Source organism: Henckelia pumila, chromosome 2 (assembly GCF_033568475.1).
Source record: "Henckelia pumila isolate YLH828 chromosome 2, ASM3356847v2, whole genome shotgun sequence".
Taxonomy (NCBI): Eukaryota; Viridiplantae; Streptophyta; class Magnoliopsida; order Lamiales; family Gesneriaceae; genus Henckelia; species Henckelia pumila.
Genome location: NC_133121.1, coordinates 6489131 through 6510972, shown reverse-complemented (window position 1 = coordinate 6510972; position 21842 = coordinate 6489131). Strand labels below are relative to the sequence as shown.

General features: G+C 36.9%; 1 protein-coding gene across 1 annotated transcript; it reads left to right on the top strand.

Annotated features, from left to right (window-relative positions):
- The first annotated feature begins 2644 nt into the window (after window positions 1-2644).
- LOC140877149 (uncharacterized) lies at window positions 2645-4345 on the top strand. The gene has a single exon (XM_073280675.1). It carries the CDS (start codon window positions 2645-2647, stop codon window positions 4343-4345), a length of 1701 nt encoding a protein of 566 aa, XP_073136776.1.
- Window positions 4346-21842: the final 17497 nt, after the last annotated feature.

Genomic DNA, 21842 nt, shown 5'->3' with positions numbered 1-21842 from the left:
ACATCAAAGAAATCATCAAAATTCAAGAACTATCATGTTTCACAAACACCTATTGACGTGCAATGGTCCAACAAACATTCACGATATCTAATACATCGCTACACTTCACCGGTTAAACATGTGTGCTTAAGAATATTCAACAAACAACCTACGGTTTCTCATGTCCAATCAAGAGTATAATTTTTTTTAAAAAAATTTCAAAATATTTTCAACTTCATCTTCATAGGCTAGAAAGGCTAGAAATCATCCTTTACTTATGCACACAAAACACACATGAAACAATTTACGAACTATACGCAAATACGAAACAAAAACAAATGCAAGACAAAATACCAAATACTGAATGCACCACCCCCACACTTATCTAAAGCATTGCCCTCAAGGCTCTAGCACTAAAAACACAACACACAACACACAACACAAAGGTGTAGAGGATATCGGATGAAAAATCTGATTGTGTTAAATAATTAATGATGTACTCCATTCTTTGTGCATATTCTTCCAATCTTTTATATCCCATACCCCAAGCCAAAAGCACGTGTGTTCAGTCAGTGATGGTTGAAGAGATGCGTGTAGAAACTATACTTGTGTTGACATATCACTTGAGCCATCTGGGGCAACTGGATTGGCACGAAATACATGACATTAGGATCAATATCATACACACACACGTCCACTTCTCTCTCAAGGGTGTAATATGAGAACTTTGTAGGGATGCATTGTTTGAGTTTAAATTGAAAAGAAAGAAGAAAATGTTCGCTGTCACTCTCTGAGGCTTTTCGGAAAAAATATGTATTTATGAACTGCAAGTTTGTGTTTTGTCTTTAAATAAATACTGCAAGTTTGTGTTTTGGATTTAACCTATTTTGCTCGGGACGAGCAAAATGTTAGTATGAGGGGGTTGATAGAACCCAAAAATGCATGCTAAGTTATATTATTGTGGGTTCCATTGAGCATGTTATTTGTGATTTTTCTGTGTTTCCGTCTAAAATTCGAGTTTTTAAGCTTTATAGTATGTACTCATGCGTTTAAGATGTTTTGTAGGAAAAAGACGGAAAACGGAGCTCAAAAAGTGCTATGTTAAAAGCTTGAGGCAGAAGTTTTCACGCTATGGCGTGACATTCTTACGCCTAGGCGTGAAATGAGTTATTTCAGAAGATGGAGGAAGAGATTTTCACGCCATAGCTTGACATTTTCGGCGCCATGGCGTAAACCGAGGGTTATGAGGAAGGGAAAACAAAACTTTTCATGCTATGGCGTGATGTTTTCTGCGCCATAGCGTGAACTGGTAAAAAGTTGAGAATCGAGACAGAACTTTTCGCGCCATAGCGTGACATTTCTTAGGCCATGGTGCAGGTCGTTGAGTAAAAAAAGGAAAGTTGCAAAGCAAAGACTCTTGGAGATAAATAAGGATCGATTTTTAGATTTAGGGGGGATCTTTTGGCACACCTCTTGGTGGCTGGAATATCACGAACCAGAGAGACGAAGCCGAAGAGGGAAGAACGATCGTGAAGCAATTTTTCTTCTTCTTCCAAAATTATTTTCTTTTATTTTTGTTTTGAAGAAAACACTTTGATGTTAGTTATGAGTTCTATGTGTAGCTAAACCTCTTGTGTTGAGATTTAGGGGATCCGACCCCGGTTGTCGACTCATGAATATTGGTTTTTGACTTCCAATGAATGTTTAATTATGCTATTGATTTGTTTTGCATTGTTGGAGCGTAGCTAACTCTCTCAATATTTTTATATCGTGTTTTATTTCGAAAGAAAATTTCATGATAGGAACAAATAGCATGATTCATGGATCTACAATTTACATAGACATATGAAATTGGGTACATGTTGATAGTGATAGTCCAGTAGGTCGAAAGCTAAGGGATTCCATGAATCGTGAATGCAATCGTCTATGATAAATAATTGAAGACATTTGATTATTTCATAGCATCGAATTAGTTTAGCATAACTTTAAAGAGTATGTTAATGAATTAGGGAATCTTGTCAAAAACGTGAATTGGTTGTTGGAAGTAATTTTCAGAGTCGATTAGGGGAAGGTTAACCGAAAATCTCAACATTCTCTCCATCATTTGAATTTAATTTACTAAGATTGATTCAATCCTTGATTTTTATTTATTTTTGAGTTTATTAATTCTCTTGTCATTAAGTAGTTAACAAAAACAAATTTCACTTTTCGTAAAAGTGAAGTAAGGATTAGTATTTAGGTAGAAATTGTGCACTAGTCCCTGTGGACGATACTCACATTCCCATATTATATTATAATTTGCATCGTGCACTTGCAATTATTTCGAGCTTGCGAGATACATTTATTTTCTGAAATTCATAGTGCAAGAAAAGCTCGACCAAGTTTTTGGCGCCGTTGCCGAGGACTTTTTGATTTACAATTTTCTGCTTAGATATATTCTTTAATTTCACTTCTTATTCTCACAAATTATCCATCTTACCTTTGCAGGATTTTCTAGTGGTGCATGCTACCATCCTCGTACTCAGAACTTGTACCCTTTGATCCAAAAATTGAGAGAACCTTTCGAAAGAGACGAAGACAACAACGAGCTGAGATGGCAGAGAACTAACCACCACGCATCAATAACGGTGATGGCGAAGCTAATAATCCACCTGTGTATAGATCCATGATGGACTGTGGCATACCCACTATTGAGGATGTTCGACCGAGTATCGTTAGACCAACAGTGACAGCTAATCATTATGAGATAAAGCCGGCAATCATCCAGATGATCCAGAACACAGTCCAATTCGGTGGATCTACCATTGATGATCCCAATGCTCATATTGAAAACTTCATGGAAATCTGTGATACTTTCAAACAACAGGGAGTTTCTGATGACGCTATTCGTCTGCGTTTATTTCCTTTTTCATTAAGAGACAAAGCTAAATCGTGGTTGAATAGTTTACCTGCAGGTTCTATCATAACATGGGGAGATTTGGCTAAAGCGTTCCTTACTAAGTACTTTCCTCCCTCGAAGTCCATGAAGCTGAGAACAGACATCACTATGTTTGCTCAAGGGGAACAAGAGTCATTGTATGAGGCATGGGAGCGCTACAAAAACATGCTAAGGCGACTCCCACATCATCAGTTGCCTAACTGGCTTGTGGTACAAACTTTCTATTATGGTTTATTACCTGCAAATCGTACTATGTTAGATGCAGCTGCAGGTGGAAATCTTTTGCGGAAATCGCCGGAAGATGGTTATGAACTATTTGAGGAGATGGCCTCTAGTAGCTATCAACCTCAATCTGAGAGGAGCATGATGCAAAAATCAGCAGGAATTCATCAAGTGGACGCATTCACTTCGATGACAGCACAACTGGAGGCTATGAATAAGAAGATTGATGGATTGAGCTTAGGAAATTCTGCGATGCGCATTCAGGAGGTGTTCTGCGATAGGTGCCAAGGTGAGCATTTCACTAAAGATTGTCAAACTGGTAATCCTTTTTATGTGCAGGATGAGGCACCAGCAAATCATGTGGGAAGCCAAAATCGCCCCAGGTTTGACCCGTATTCAAATACATATAATCCGGGGTGGAAGAAACATCCGAATTTTTCTTGGGGTGGTCAAAACAATCAGTCTAGGCCATATCAGAATCAAAATCACGTGAAGCAACCTCAAGAGGAGAAGTCCAGTTTAGAGCAAATGATGCAAAATTTTATATCATCCACTGAGACTCGAATGCAGAACCAAGACGAAACTATAAGGGGTTTGGAAAATAAAATAGGGCAGCTGGCAAAGGGGATGTCAAATCGAGAGCCAGGAACTTTGCCAAGTGACACTGAGACTAATCCAAAGGATCAAGTAAAGGCCGTGGAGTTGCGAAGTGGGAAGAAACTGGAAACCAAGGCGTTAGAGCACGAAGAGAAAAAGAATGAGGGTGAGAAAGAGCCATCTACAGGTAAGTCATCTGACTCTACACAATCACCCACATCAAAATCTAATATTGTTATTCCACCTCCGTTTCCTGCAGCACTGAAGAAAGCGAAACTTGATTCGCAATTTTCAAAATTTCTTGAGGTGTTTAAGAAGTTACATATTAATATAACTTTTGCTGATGCATTGTTGCAAATGCCTAGTTATGCAAAATTTTTGAAGGAAATCTTAGCAAGCAAGAGGAAAATAGATGAGCATGCCATGGTAAACTTAACTGAAAATTGTTCTGAATTAGTGCAAAACAAAATTCCACCGAAGTTGAAAGATCCAGGGAGTTTTTCTATCCCTTACATGATTGGTGATGTGGTTTTTCATAAGGCTCTTTGTGATTTGGGTGGCAGCATTAACTTGATGCCATTTTCTGTGTTTAGGAAGCTTGGAATGTGAGAACCAAAGCCTACAAGAGTTTCTCTGCAACTGGCAGATAGATCCTTTAAGTATCCACGTGGAATAATTGAAGATGTGTTGGTTAAAGTGGACAAATTTATTTTCCCAGTAGATTTTGTGGTGCTTGACATGGAGGACCTGGATATGCCATTGATCTTGGGCAGACCTTTTCTGGCAACCGAAAAAGCCCTAATTGACGTGCAAAAAGGGAAGTTGTTATTAAGAGTAGGAGAGGAGGAAATCAATTTTGATGTTTTTAATGCACTAAAGCACACACTGCACAATCATGATTGTTTTAGGATTGATGCATTGGATTCACTTGTTCATGTTTTTGTGCAGGATGAGTTAAAAGACCCTTTAGAAGCTGCACTTATAAATGATGGATGTGAGGATGACTTTGATGAAGAGAGGAAAAATATCATTGCATATTTTACTGCTAATCCTCCATTGAAGAAGCAAGTGCGATTTAGACTCGAAGAATTGAGAGATAGGAAGGATTTGGTCCTTCAACAACCAAGCATAGATGCACCACCTACTCTAGAACTCAAACCTTTACCTTCACATCTAAAATATGTTTATTTGGGTGATGATAATAATTTATCGATTATTATTTCTTCTTGTCTGACAGGTGTGATGGAGGAAAAGTTGGTACACATCTTAAAGGAGCATAAGAGAGCCTTCGCATGGAAGGTGGCAGACATTAAGGGAATCAATCCATCGATTTGCATGCACAAAATTTTGATGGAGAATAAGTACTATTCTTTGGTTCAACCTCATCGGAGGCTGAACCCGAAGATGCAAGAGGTAGTAAAAGCTGAAACCATTAAACTCTTGGATGCAGGTATCATCTATCCTATTTCTGACAGCGCATGGGTGAGTCCTATACAGTGTGTTCCTAAGAAAGGTGGTATAACTGTGATAAAAAATGACAAAAATGAGTTGATACCCACTAGAACGGTTACGGGTTGGATTGTATGCATTGATTATAGGAAGTTGAATGACGCCACCCGTAAGGACCATTTTCCCCTCCCCTTCATTGATCAAATGCTTGAGCGATTGTCGGGTCATGAATTTTATTGTTTTCTAGATGGGTATTCGGGATATAATCAAATCATAATTGCACCAGAGGACCAAGAGAAAACAACTTTCACTTGCCCTTATGGTACCTTTGCATATAGGCGAATGCCGTTTGAATTGTGTAATGCACCCGCCACTTTTCAAAGATGTATGACTGCTATTTTTCATGACATGACAGAGAATTTCCTAGAGATATTCATGGATGACTTTTCTATTTTTGGATCTTCTTTTGATGATTGTCTGAAAAATCTGCATTTGGTGCTATTACGTTGTGAGGAAGCTAACTTGGTTTTGAATTGGGAAAAGTGTCATTTTATGGTACAGGAAGGCATCGTGCTTGGGCACAAAATTTTTGAACAGGGAATGGAGGTGGATAAAGCAAAAGTGGAAGTCATAAAAAATCTACCTCCACCAACATCTATTAAGGGAGTGAGAAGTTTCTTAGGGCACGCTGGTTTTTACCGGCGTTTTATTAAAGATTTTTCTAAAATTGCAAAGCCCCTATCCTCTTTACTAATGAAAGATGTACCATTTGACTTTAATTATAATTGTGTGCAGGCATTTGAGATCTTGAAGGAGCGACTGGTGACAGCTCCTGTGTTGGTAGCTCCTGATTGGGATCTTCCATTCGAGGTAATGTGCGATGCTAGTGACACGGCTGTAGGTGCTGTTTTGGGTCAGAGGAAAAAAAAGGTATTCCATACTATATACTATGCGAGTAAGACTTTAGATGAAGCTCAATTGAATTATGCAACAACTGAAAAAGAATTACTCGCTATAGTATTCGCGTTTGATAAGTTTCACGCCTACCTTGTTTTATCTAAAGTTGTTGTGTACACCGATCACTCGGTACTGAAATATTTACTTGCCAAAAAGGATGCTAAGCCTAGATTGATTAGGTGGATATTACTGTTGCAAGAATTTGACCTGGAAATAAAAGATAAGAAGGGGGTAGAGAACGTAGTGGCGGATCACCTTTCTAGGCTTGAGTATGTCAGTGAGGACACGAAAAAAAAAGATGGTGATATTGATGATTGGTTTTCGGATGAACAATTGTTTTCATTAAAAGATTGCCCATGGTATGCGAATTTTGCTAGTTATCTGGTGACAGGCACGCTTCCACCAAATTTGACATTTCACCAACGAAAGAAATTTTTATCTGATGTGAAATATTATTTTTGGGAGGAACCATTTTTGTTTAAGATCTGTGCAGATTCCATGATACGGCGATGTGTGCCGGAAGAAGAGATGCAACCAATCTTGAGCCACTGCCACGATCGAGAGGTAGGCGGTAACTTTGGACCGACAAAAACAGCGGCAAAGGTATTAGAATCTGGTTTTTATTGGCCTGCTGTTTTTAGGGATGCTCGTGCATATGTTATTGCATGTGATCGGTGTCAGCGCACAAGTAACATCTCTAATCTCAATGAAATGCCTTTAAACAATATTATGGAGTGAGGCATAGATTTTATGGGACCGTTTCCCACATATTTCTTGAAAAAATATATTTTGGTTGCGGTTGACTGTGTCAAAATGGGTCGAAGCAGAGGCTTGTGCGACTAATGATGCTCATGTGGTATTGAAATTTTTAAAGAAAAATATTTTTAATCGCTTTGGCACACCACGAGCAATCATTAGTGATGGTGGGACACATTTTTGCAACAAATTATTTGAAAAACTTTTGGCAAAATATGGTGTCACGCACAAGATCTCTACTCCGTACCATCCTCAGACTAGTGGGCAAGTGGAAGTTTCGAACCGTGAGATAAAAAGAATTTTGGAAAAAACAGTGAGCACGAGTAGAAAATATTGGTCTATCAGGCTAGATGACGCCCTATGGGCATATCGCACTGCTTTCAAGACAACTATAGGCACTACACCTTATAGGTTACTTTTTGGTAAATCATGTCATCTGCCTGTTGAACTGGAGCATAGAGCATATTGGGCGATTAAATCACTATATTTTGATTTTATGGCTGCAGGTGAGAAGAGACTATTAGAGTTGGCCCAGCTGGAATAATTTCGTGATAAAGCATATGATCTGGCGCTATCCTATAAAGAACGCACGAAAAGGAGTCATGACAAGCGCATCATGCAAAGGGAGTTCAAAGAGGGAGACGCGGTGCTGCTTTTTAACCCAAGGTTGAGGTTGTTTCCAGGAAAGCTAAAATCGCGATGGTCTGGACCATATGTCATTAAAAAAACCTCCCCTTCCAGAGCAATTGTGCTGACGGATTCCAAAGAGAAGAAGTTCACTGTCAATGCTCAACGCCTGAAGCACTACATGGGCGAGCACTTTGAGCCGAAAGTTGGAACAGCTGTGTTCCAGTCAGAGACCACATAAATCAAATTCCGACAAAGTCGAGCTCTAGACTATAAATTGAGAACTATTTCTTCATCCCCTGTTTGTTATTTCAGTTGAAGCTTTTATTTCCGTTTCTTGTTGTTTGAAAAAAAAAATTATTTTGAAGGGCCCGAAGCACGCCTAGGCGGGATAATTCATCCGCCAGGGCGTGAATTTCACTGGTTTGATTTTTTTACATTCACGCCATGGCGTGCCATTTCCTAGGCCATGGCGTGAAAAGTTCTGGATTCCAGTTTTTTGGAACGAAATAAGTCACGCTACGGCGTGAACATATTCACGCCGCGGCGCGACAGATCTGCGTATTAAAATACGCATATCCCTCTTTTAATTTCACTTCCCCTTCTCTTATTTCCTCCCCTTTTTGAACCCTAACCCCTAGAATCCGATAACTTACTCTCAAAGCTCTCAAATTCTCAGGTTTCGATTGGTGAGGAAGCTCCGAGCGTAAATCCCTAACGCCTCGTCTCGCTCCTAGAAGTCTCGTACGGTGCGGAACATCCAATTTCGAGACTCCAAGCTTCAATTTCTTCATGGGACCAAAAAGAGCTAGGGTTGTGGGCTCTTCATCATCTTCTTCGTCAGTTATCGCGGGTAAGTTTGTTTCCCAAGAGGCCAAGAACCGGTATGATCATTCTAAGATTAATCGTACTCTATGGCTCGAGAGGGGCTTTCATTTGTCTACAAATTCTGGGATAGGGTGTTATATTCATGATATCATAGAAGATAGAAAGTGGAACTTGTTTTGTGCTCAACCAAAAGCGGGAGTTATTCCATTGGTCCGGGAATTCTATGCCAATGCTAAAGAGGGCAAGGAACTGATTGTGTTTGTGAGAGGAAAGTGAGTGAATTATGGAGAGGAAAAGATTAACGAGTTGTTTGGATTGGCCTCAGTTGATACGACTGCTTACGACGCACTTTGCGCGGAACCGGACTATATGGCGATCATGCGGGATTTATCTCATGATGGGGTTATGTGGAGTGACCCCGTCAAATTTTTGAATTTTAAGGCCATGTATCTGAAGATTAAGCCTTCATTGTGGTATGTTTTTTTGGTTCGCCGGTTGATGCCCGTGTCCCATGTTAGTGAAGTTCATATGGACCGGGCAGTTCTGTTGTTCGCAATTATGAAGGGAATGCCAATCAATGTTGGCCGCATTATCTCAAGCCAAATTCTACAATGCGCCAACAACCCAAAATCGAAGCTATTTTTCCCGACTATCATTACAGAGTTGTGCGCTTTGGCCAGTGTTGACACGGGTGTGGATGATGAATGGATCCAACCGCTACAGGCCATCGACGAGAAGATATATGAGGGGATGAAGTACAATCAAACCAAGCTTAAAACTGGAGGGAGCTCCAGTTCCGCGCCACCTCAACCTCCGAAGAAGAAGAAGACCAATGAGAAGGCCGATGATATTTGTGCATGGATTGCGCATCAGGATTCATATCAGGCATATCGGAATGAATATGATCGGGTTAATGCCCAGTATCTGATATCCACTGAGTCTATGACGCGTGACATTGTCACACACTTTGGTTTTGATGCTTCCCGATACCCGCATCCACCACCGTACCCGCCGCCATTTGATCACCCATCTGCCTTGGGAGCACCACACACTGAGGAAGAAGGCATCCCACCACCAGAACACGAAGAAGAGGAGGAGGATTGATCCACCACCAGGGGAGTTTTGCTTTCATTTTTCTTCTGTTTTTATTTTATTGTTTTTCGTACTTGTGTTTTAGTTCGGTCGCAGTGAGGACACTGCAGAGTCTTAGTATGAGGGGGACTCGTGCGTTTGTGTTAGTTGTTTTTGTGGTTTATTTTTCTGCGCTTAGTTCATTTTGTTTAGTTGTTTCTGTTGCTTAGTTTGTTTTGTGTTTTTGTTGAAAAAGAGAAAAAAAAAGTTAAAATTTTGAAAAAAGAGAAGCCAGTGATGATGTTGGGTTGATGCGAATTTATTTTAAAAGTATTGGTAATTCACAGACTAGCATCCTTGAATTTTTGAATCATGAAACCCACGAGTAGAGAGTGCACCTCCTTTTGCACGAATTGTTGTGAATAATGAAGTGTATGGAGTGTGATGAACTGTTAAACTGGAGAAGCTCTTGTGACATTAGATACTTGCAGAAATCAAGCATGCATTCTCAGAACTTAGCTGACTGATATTGCCAAATAAATGTGTTGAATCCGTTGAAACTCCTGAGTCTTTCATGAAAAAAAAGCCATCCTTGAGTTTCTTGGTTAGCTTAATTGAAAAATAATGGAGTGTACCTTGCATAATCATTAAACTCCATTTGAAAAATGTCTTTGGCTATTTTCTCTTTTCCCGAACCAAATCTATATCCGAGGGAGTACAGTGATGGTTTCTTGCAAAAAGAAACAGAGAATGGAGAAAGTAAGGTGAGGGGCGGCCTATGAAATTAATGAATTCGGAATTGAATTCAAGGCAAAAAGGTGGGAATGTAAGGTGTAGAGGATATCGGATGAAAAATCTGATTGTGTTAAATAATTAATGATGTACTCCCTTCGTTGTGCATATTCTTCCAATCTTTTATATCCCATACCCCAAGCCAAAAGCACGTGTGTTCAGTCAGTGATGGTTGAAGAGATGCGTGTAGAAACTATACTTGTGTTGACATGTCACTTGAGCCATCTCGGGCAACTGGATTGGCACGAAATACATGACATTAGGATCAATATCACACACACACGTCCACTTCTCTCTCAAGGGTGTAATATGAGAACTTTGTAGGGATGCATTGTTTGAGTTTAAATTGAAAAGAAAGAAGAAAATGTTCGCTGTCACTCTCTGAGGCTTTTCGGAAAAAATATGTATTTATGAACTGCAAGTTTGTGTTTTGGCTTTAACCTATTTTTCTCGGGGCGAGCAAAATGTTAGTATGAGGGGGTTGATAGAACCCAAAAATGCATGCTAAGTTATATTATTTTGGGTTCCATTGAGCATGTTATTTGTGATTTTTCCGTGTTTTTGTCTAAAATTCGATTTTTTAAGCTTTATAGTATGTACTCATGCGTTTAAGATGTTTTGTAGGAAAAAAACGGAAAACGGAGCTCGGAAAGTGCTATGTTAAAATCTTGAGGCAGAAGTTTTCACGCTATGGCGTGACATTCTTACGCCTAGGCGTGAAATGAGTTATTTCAGAAGATGGAGGCAGAGATTTTCACGCCATAGCTTGACATTTTTGGCGCCATGGCGTAAACCGAGGGTTATGAGGAAGGGAAAACAGAACTTTTCACGCTATGGCGTGATGTTTCCTGCGCCATAGCGTGAATCAAGACAGAACTTTTCGCGCCATAGCGTGACATTTCTTAGGCCATGGCGCAGGTCGTTGAGTAAAAAAAGGAAAGTTGCAAAGCAAGGACTCTTGGAGATAAATAAGGATCGATTTTTAGATTTAGGGGGATCTTATGGCACACCTCTTGGCAGCTGGAATATCACGAACAGAGAGACGAAGCCGAAGAGGGAAGAACGATCATGAAGCAATTTTTCTTCTTCTTCAAAAATTCTTTTCTTTTATTTTTGTTTTGAAGAAAACACTTTGATGTTACTTATGAGTTCTATGTGTAGCTAAACCTCTTGTGTTGAGATTTAGGGGATCCGACCCCGGTTGTCGACTCACGAATATTGGTTTTTGACTTCCAATGAATGTTTAATTATGCTATTGATTTGTTTTGCATTGTTGGAGCGTAGCTAACTCTCTCAATATTTTTATATCGTGTTTTATTTCGAAAGAAAATTTCATGATAGGAACAAATAGCATGATTCATGGATCTACAATTTATATAGACATATGAAATTGGGTACATGTTGATAGTGATAGTCCAGTAGGTCGAAAGCTAAGGGATTCCACGAATCGTGAATGCAATCGTCTATGATAAATAATTGAAGACATTTGATTATTTCATAGCATCGAATTAGTTTAGCATAACTTGAAAGAGTATGTTAATGAATTAGAGAATCTTGTCAAAAATGTGAATTGGTTGTTGGAAGTAATTTTCAGAGTCGATTAGGGGAAGGTGAACCAACAATCTCAACATTCTCTCAATCATTTGAATTTAATTTACTAAGATTGATTCAATCCTTGATTTTTATTTATTTTTGAGTTTATTAATTCTCTTGTCATTAAGAAGTTAACAAAAACAAATTTCACTTTTCGTAAAAGTGAAGTAAGGATTAGTATTTAGGTAGAAATTGTGCACTAGTCCCTATGGACGATACTCATATTCACATATTATATTATAATTTGCATCGTGCACTTGCGATTATTTCGAGCTTGCGAGACACATTTATTTTCTGAAATTCATAGTGCAAGAAAAGCTCGATCAAACATCATAAATAAAACGAAAGTCAACTTAAGAAGACAAGATTTTTTTTTTAATCTGCATATCTCGCGCGCGCTGGCGCGAGGAAATGTTTTCAGCCAAATCGCTGGTTTGCCCGCGCTTGCGCGAGATGAACTCTCGCCCGCGCGCGAGGCAATGAACCAGCGATCTCTAGTTGTTTCTCGCTCGGGCAAGGAAAACTCTCGCTCGAGCGAGGTCTGCCCAGCCAGAAAATTTCGGTACTTACCTCTGATGCTTGACATTGAATTTTAATAAATCAAGACATATCAATCATGATTTTCTCATATAATCTTATCAAGCTTCTCCTATAAACATATGTATTCACGAATACACAATATATACCAATCTCAAAAGTGACGAATATCAAACATATATACAAACTATCTTGTGTTCTAACATGTTTGATAAAAGATATAATACATCAGCTGCTAAAACCGAATCACCACATGCTACTACTACTACTCTCTCTCTCTCTCTCTCTCTCTCTCTCTCTCTCTCTCTCTCTCTCTCTCTCTCTCTCTCTCTCTCTCTCGCTATTCCTGTCGCTTCTGACCAGCTCCTGCCCCATCTATTGCCATGCACACATAAAAAAGAAATCAATATCCGGATAACTCCGGTGAGAATAAAATCCCAGTATAAATAACAAAACATGCAACATAATAAACATGAATGCAATGCATGTTTCAATGGAAGACTATCAATTCTGATATAAAACAAATTGCATTCATGTTTCAATGGCAGGCTATCAATTCTAATATAAAACAAATATCGGTTCTTGGGATTCCGAGGAAATAAAATCTCAAACTAACACCAACTCACCCAATCGAGGTGAAGTCAAGTATTGTAAGGCCCAAAAATATTAAGTTTTTAATGAAGGGATTTAAGAGTTAAATTACGAATAAGAGTGAAAAGAATAATTTAAGAATTTATGGAAATTAGAGATTTCAATTTCGGGTCAAAAATATTTAATTTGAGGATTTTTCGGATTTTAAGATTTTAATATCCGGAATTCTTAAATTAAAAGATTAAAAATATTTTAATTGATATTTATGGAATTTAAGATGTAAATTCCAAGATTATAAATATCAAGGATTTAATTTGAGGATGAAATTCAAGCAAGGGCCAATTTGCAAATAGTGAGAAATTCAAGGACTAAAATGCGATAAGGTCTGAAAGTATTTTATTTTAATCCGAGAATATGTAATTTGAGAATATTTAGAGTTTAGAATTAAATTCTAATATTCTTAAATTATTTAGGATTGAAATTGAATTAAATCGCTTGTCCGGGGACTGAATTGCAATTAGGCCAAAGTTCAGGGACCAAAGTGCAATTTGCCTTGAAACTTGGCCATAAAAACGTGTAAAGAAGGGGAAAGTGATCAGAATGGGCCGAAGCAATCGAGAGAATGGGGAAATAAGGGTTCCAAGCCATTTTTGTCCCTTTAAAGCTCCGATATCGTTTGATCCGCCCGGTAAAATTTTTGATTGAGCATATATTTGCGATCACAGCTCCGAGTTCTACAATTTGACGTAAGTTTTATGAAGTTCTACCATGTTTGAATTTTATGATGTTGTTAGAATTAAGATTTGATTGTATAAACGTGTTCTAGCCTATACGACGATAGCATATCTAAGACGGATCGAGAAAAGATCGTCGTTTGGACATGTTTTGGAATTTTGAAAGAATTTTCGAAAATCTGAATTTTTGGGCCTTTGGATTTCGAAATTGATTTGAAGAATTGAAGATGATATCATATTGAGATCATAGTATTGATGATGTTCATGTGTTTAGAATTACCGGCTTTGATCCGTTACGCCGTCGGTTTGAATTCCGGTCACGTGATCAAGTTATTAGATTGTTTGATAAGAATGAAATGATATTGAAAGATCATATTGAATTAGATATCAATGCATTTCAGATTTGAATTGCAACATATCGATTTCGAGTCGACGAACTCGAGAAGTTAGCCTTTGAACCGAGAAAGACTGAAGAAGGTGTGAAGCTAGTTTGCCTTGAATGATTTGAGCAGATTTGGATAGAACTTCTTTGATGTCAGTTGTCCAGAATTGGAGCTTCTCAGATTCAGAAGGAAAGGTATGAATAGACATTAATAAGATGGGCAGAATAACTCGAGATTGTTTCTGATTATCAAGTTGCCTAAAATCACATACATGCATGCTTAATATATGTTATTGTTTACGTTTACATAAATGAGATAGATTATTTAAGATAGCTATCTTCTTGAACTCCCAGAATATTTATGTAAATGTTTACTTGTCTTCTTTGATTTATATTATTTGCTGTATTGAACATGTTTTATGTATTCTATGTGATGCTTACAGATTTGTCGGTATGCTTGAGTGATTATATGATCATATGATTATATGATTGATGTGTTCAAGATGTTGTTTTAGCTTATGCATGATTTGATGCATCCAGATTATGTTGCATTCATCTTGAACTCCAACCTGAAAAGCACAGAGGGTTGAATGGCCTAGAGCTATAAGACTCACTATAGTTGCACCAAAGTCAGGGGAATTGAGATATTTAACACCACCTCGAGTGGGAGAGTCGGTGGTTGGTTAAAGATTTTATTTTCCCGGGATCCCAGAGCTACGATTTATTAATATCAGATTTGATAGCCTATTCCTTGGCACATGCATTGACTTTATGCATTAACCTAGAGATTTCTATGGTTTAGATTATGCGTTTATAAATGCTAGCATGTTATTATATTCCATTCAAGATGTGAATGTGTTTATATGCTTGGTATGAGATTACCTTGAGTGAATAGTTATGCTTTAAGAATTTAAGGGTCGACTATGATTCTATGATTTACATGTTATTACATGATTTATAATTGAAGATTATTATGGCATATAGATTCAATATGCTTGAATGATGTATATGCATGTCGTTCATACTGAGATTTATTCTCACCGAAGTTATCCGGCTGTTGCTTTGTTTGTATGTGTGCATTGCATCAGGTTGGGGCATAAGCAAGTCAGACTTAACTTGGATTGCACGAGATTGAAAGATTAGAAGTGGAGACTCGAGTTTTAAGCAGATGACATGTATTTTATGATTTGGTAATCATGTTAGAACAACAAGCACTTTTGTATATGTTGTTGTTGAGTATTGATTCATGTATTACAGATATGTAGATTGATGTTTAAATGCATGTCAATTATGTAGAATCATGTTGGAAAGCTTATATGATAGATTATATCATTTTTCAGACTTGATAGCGTAAAAAGATTGAATTTTATGCACAGGGCACGGACCCCGTGCATGCCATGTGCATAGGTCCGGATGGACACTGTCCCAAAAATATTTTGAGAAAAGGAGGCACAGACCCCGTGTAAGCCTCCGTGTAAGGGTCCGTGTGTCCTCTGTTCCGCAACTCCTTTGAATTTCATTTTTTGCAAGGGCACGGACCCTTGTCCAGAAGAGGCACGGGCCCCGTGCCCAGGTCCGTGCAAGGGTCCGGACCTTGGGTCCGTGTATGTTAAAAAAAAAAAAATTTCAGTCTTTGATTTTATTCATTCTAGTGTGATTCTTTTATGATTAAATGTTAATTTTGCCCCTTATGATGAGATTAGCAACCGAGGTCCCCATAACAGGTGGTATCAGAGCGTAAAGTCTTGGACTAAGATAGAAGTTGAGCGGGGTAGATTGAGTCGCATGCACTTATAGTATTGCATGAGTATGCTTTACTTGCTTTACAGAATTGTATGCGAACATGATATATTGATTGAACACTGCTTGCTTCACCGATATGCGAATTACATGCTTATATGCTGATATGTATGCCTGATTTCTTGAATTCATCAGAATAAGTGAATTCGTTGTAAGCATGTATTATTTGAAAAACATGAGAATTTACAAGTATGTGTTTTATTCAGAAGCATGAGATTATATGTATGTTATACTGAAATTATATTTTATAATCTCTGCCATATATATTGCTTCTGTTATTGAATAAGACAGATTGTACAGATAGCATGAGAACCTCAGCCAGAACAGAACCGCAGACAGAACAGAACAGTGTTGAGGTACGTTTTTGAGCCGATCGATATGATGATTGCACTGAGGAGTATGTTAGTTGAACAACTCCAAAGCTATTAATCACCAACTCAGAAAGATACAGAATATGCTATATCTAAGGGGTTGATTTGAAGAGATGGATCAGTTGTTCAAGAGAAGAATATTCAGATGAACATAGAATCAGCTTGATTGATATCAACTCCAGGACTTAGCAAGAAGTTGGTGAAGTTGCCTGAAGAAGTATTGAAATGTTTGGCAGTTAAGTAAACAGAATTGTTTCTTTCCGTATATGATAACAGACTTTGCAGCATAGAAGCATAACAACTTTAATGAGTTGATTTCAAGCCAGTAATAGAATAACGAAATCACGAACCGGTAGTATGAGGCAGAGTTGAATTTTTATTCACTCCTCTGTAATTGTGAAACACTATGATCATCACCTTCACTATAACTTTCATAGCAGTATAGCTATGAAGCAAGAGATAGTGACAACTGCAGCAAAGATCAATTTAGCCTAAACTCCAGCAGATAAAGGAATATAAGCATAGCTTCCATAGCTGAAATGGCAGATAATTTCATAGGCAATAAGCCAATACAGAAAATAAGGCTCAAGTTGTATCAGATAAGAATATTACAGGTAAGTGAGTTAATTCTAGTTAACCGCTTATATATTGATTGCATAACATACATTTATAGATCAGTGATTTGTTATGCTACAATCCATATCTGATGAGCCTTTATTTATCGTATTTGCTGAGATTTTTCCTTTGCATAGATGGAACACATTTGCAAGATTAGTCATAGAAGATGAAATACGGAATTGAGGAAAATAAGATTGAATGTGCTGATATCAGGCGTGAGATATTAAGCTAGCATGCATTATAGATATTAATGCAATAACTGAGTACCAGTTAATAGCTAATTGAATCCGTGCACTGATTAAGCAATAGTTAAGATGTGAGTTTCAGAAATTAGATTTTTGTTATTCGGTACTGGTTATACCAAGAGGAAAACGTCGGAAGAATTTTAGTCAATGTACTGAATTGGTATAGAACTAACCTAGAATTGACAGATATGTTAGTGGTTAGAATATACAAAAATATTCAGAAGACATATTCCGAACTTTTCTACGAAATGAAAGGAGTTCTCTAGAAATTGATGTCTAGTATGAAAGTCTGATGACAACTCGTATAGAAGAGCATTACTTGAACTGAAGAACTCCAGAAACAGCTAAAAAAGTGAGTAGAAAAGAGTTATTTAGTACCGAAATGATGATTAATTCTATGACAATAAGTTAAGTCGAAAAGATTATATTCGATTATTGTCAGCTGAGAATTAATAAATGAACTCATGTCAATAGAGAATAAGAAAATTCAGTTACAGTTGAGCTTTATCTTCAATTTTGCTGAAGTTATTACATCATAGAAATCATGATTCTTGAATTTCTTTATATCGATTATGAGGTTGTGTTATTTGATCTCGACCGATTTTGATTGACTCTTATTCTTTTGTTAGAGTATGCTTTGCTTAACTCGCTGTCATTCAGAATATTTGATTTTGTCTGACATTTCCTTGAGCAAGTTTCTTTGATTGAAATTTGAGAATTATTGATTATTTGATGTATCTATTCAGTGTATCTTGAAGTATTTGGCTCGTAATTGACAGAAACTCAGATTCAAAGTATCCACAATATTTATGGGTTGATTGCATAATTTGCCACTAATTGCGAAATAGAAAGAAGAAATTAGCTACTTGCTTGATCGATTGAGTACAGATCTGTAATGTTTGTACTTTTTGTACTTGAGTTTCTGGACAGATACTCAGACAATCAGAATTGTTACAATCCAAGATAATATTGATTGGTTTGGAAAGATACAAGCAACATGGAAATGAGATCAAGCAATGAAATTAAGTTGTGAATGCTAGATTAAGATATGAGATAAGATAGCAGATCAGAACAGATAAACTTTTGCGGTGAATAATCGTTTGAGTATGCCAGATATTCTAGATATGGAATATCAGATTTTGAAAGAGGCATATGACAACAGATTGAATATCCATTCAGTTGTCTACATCTGTATGACTTACATGTAGTCATTACTTGGAAATCAGTATTGGTGAAAGAAATGAAAATAGATACGACAGAATTGACATTACCAATACTAAAATTCCAGTAAACGAAGTAGAAAAGAGGAACCCAAGTGGTTTCTGTAACAGATTAGTTCCATACGAGTTGAAAGAAGATCAACTTTGCAGAAGATTTTAGTTCAAATCTACTCAAATCGTCATGATTTTGCGATTTAGATTGTAGTAGATTTCGACAGATTCACAAATATGTTGTATTAGACATGATACAAACATAAAGAGATACTTGTTACAAAGTTAGCAAGATGATCAGATTACAGGAATTATTGAAATTTATTGTCAAGATAGAGACTGTAGATTTGTTTTCTAGATTGTGGCACTGATTGTCAGATGTTCTGAGTGTTTGGTTGTATGAGATTTCATTATACCATCCTCCGATTAGTGGAATATCAGATGTGATTATCCAGATTTCCGAGGATATGCTCAGAACTATAGTACTAGATTCGGTACTAGTTGATTGATTATGTGCCATTTGATTACCATAATTCCTGTGACAGCTATCTGATAGGTATAGAGACAGTCTTTTGCATTTAGATGATAAGAAAATAGAATTGTATTTATATTGAAATGATATGTCAGAAGTATCAGCTATCAGACCAGATATGAGTCAAGAAAAGATAGAGAATTTGAAGATTGATTTGAATAGAATAAGAACAGAGCAGCATAGACAGAGTTAGCAAATGAGTAATAGATGTAGATTTTAAAGCCTGAACAGAATGATTAGCAAAGAAGTTCTTTCCCAAGCATCATTAGGTTCAGAAAGAGATTTCAGAAGCTATGAGTATTTGATCTAGCTTATTGATTAATACTCAATCTCGAATTGTCAGATAGATGACTTGTTATCCATATGCATTGGCTGAAGAATATCAGCTAGAATATGTATGTGAATTCAAGTCAGATAACTGATACAGAGTTAGATCACGAGAAAGAGCAACTTAGATCTAAGTTGACTCAGTGATTATATGTTCAAGAGAATAGATATGATTGCAGAAGCGATCAGAAAGAAGAGTAAGATACTATAGAAGAGAAGATATCAAAATAGATATCTAAAGCTCACAAAATTGAAGTAAGTATTAATTCAGTTAGCTATACCGATTACGAGAATCAGCAGTAAGATCGAATGCGATTTCGGGGACGAAATCATTCCTTAGAGGAGAGGAATTGTAAGGCCCGAAAATATTAAGTTCTTAATGATGGGATTTAAGAGTTAAATTCCTAATAAGAGTGAAAAGATGAATTTAAGAATTTATGGAAATTAGAGATTTCAATTTCGGGTCAAAAATATTTAATTTGAGGATTTTTCGGATTTTAAGATTTTAATATCCGGAATTTTTAAATTAAAAAATTAAAAATATTTGAATTGATATTTATGGAATTTAAGATGTAAATTCCAAGATTATAAATATCAATGATTTAATTTGAGGATGAAATCCGAGCAAGGGCCAATTTGCAAATAGTGAGAAATTCAAGGACTAAAATGCGATAAGGTCCGAAAGTATTTAACTTTAATCTGAGAATATGTAATTTGAGAATATTTAGAGTTTAGAATTAAATTCTAATATTCTTAAATTATTTAGGATTGAAATTGAATTAAATCGCTTGTGCGGGGACTGAATTGCAATTAGGCCAAAGTTCAGGGACCAAAGTGCAATTTTCCTTGCAACTTGGCCATAAAAAACGTGTAAAGAAGGGGAAAGTGATCAGAATGGGCAGAAGCAATCGAGAGAATGGGGAAATAAGGGTTCCAAGCTATTTTTGTCCCTTTAAAGCTCCGATATCTTTTGATCCGCCCGATAGAATTTCTGATTGAGCATATATTTGCGATCACAGCTCCGAGTGCTACGTTTTGACGTAAGTTTTATGAAGTTCTAACATGTTTGAATTTTATGATGTTAGAATTAAAATTTGATTGTATAAATGTGTTCTAGCATATACGAAGATAGCATATCTAAGACGGATCGAGAAAAGATCGTCGTTTGGACATGTTTTGGAATTTTGAAAGAATTTTTGAAAATCTGAATTTTTGGGGCTTTGGATTTCGAAATTGATTTGAAGAATTGAAGATGATATCATGTTGAGATCATAGTATTGATGATGTTCATGTGTTTAGAATTTCCGGCTTTGATCCGTTACGCCGTCGGTTTGAATACCGGTCACGTGATCAAGTTATTAGATTGTTTGATAAGAATGAAATGATATTGAAAGATCATATTGAATTAGATATCAATGCATTTCAAATTTGAATTGCAACATATCGATTTCGAGTCGGCGAACTTGAGAAGTTAGCCTTTGAACCGAGAAAGACTGAAGAAAGTGTGAAACTAGTTTGCCTTGAATGATTTGAGCAGATTTGGATAGAAGTTCTTTGATGTCAGTTGTCCACAATTGGAGCTTCTCAGATTCAGAAGGAAAGGTATGAATAGACATTAATAAGATGGGCAGAATAACTCGAGATTGTTGCTGATTATCGAGTTGCCTAAAATCACATACATGCATGTTTAATATATGTTATTGTTTACGTTTACATAAATGAGATAGATTATTCAAGATAGCTATCTTCTTGAATTCCCAGAATATTTATGTAAATGTTTACTTGTCTTCTTTGATTTATATTATTTGCTGTATTGAACATGTTTTATGTATTCCATGTGATGCTTACAGATTTGTCGGTATTCTTGAGTGATTATATGATCATATGATTATATGATTGATGTGTTCAAGATGTTGTTTTAGCTTATATATGATTTGATGCATCCAAATTATGTTGCATTCATCTTGAACTCCAGCCTGAAAAGCATAGAGGGTTGAATGGCCTAGAGTGCAGATGACGTTTGGAGAACTGTAGTTGAGTGGCATGGAATATAGATTTACTTCCAGAGTCAGATGATTCATGGCACGGAATATAGATTTATTTCCAGAGCTAGAAGACTCACTATAGTTGCACCAAAGTCAGGGGAATTGAGATATTTAACACCACCTTGAGTGGGAGAGTCGGTGGTTGGTTAAAGATTTTATTTCCACGGGATCCCAGAGCTACGATTTATTGATATCAGATTTGATAGTCTATTCCTTGGCACATGCATTGCATTTATGCATTAACATAGAGATTTCTATGGTTTAGATTATGCGTTTATAAATGCTAGCATGTTATTATATTCCATTCAAGATGTGAATGTGTTTATATGCTTGGTATGAGATTACCTAGGGTGAATAGTTATGCTTTAAGAATTTAAGAGTCGACTATGATTCTATGATTTACATGTTATTACATGTTTTATAATTGAAGATTATTATGGCATATAGATTCAATATGCTTGAATGATGTATATGCATGTCGTTCATACTGAGATTTATTCTCACCGGAGTTATCCGGCTGTTGCTTTGTTTGTATGTGTGCATTGCATCAGGTTGGGGCATAAGCAAGTCAGACTTGACTTGGATTGCTCGAGATTGAAAGATTAGAAGTGGAGACTCAGGTTTTAAGCATATGACATGT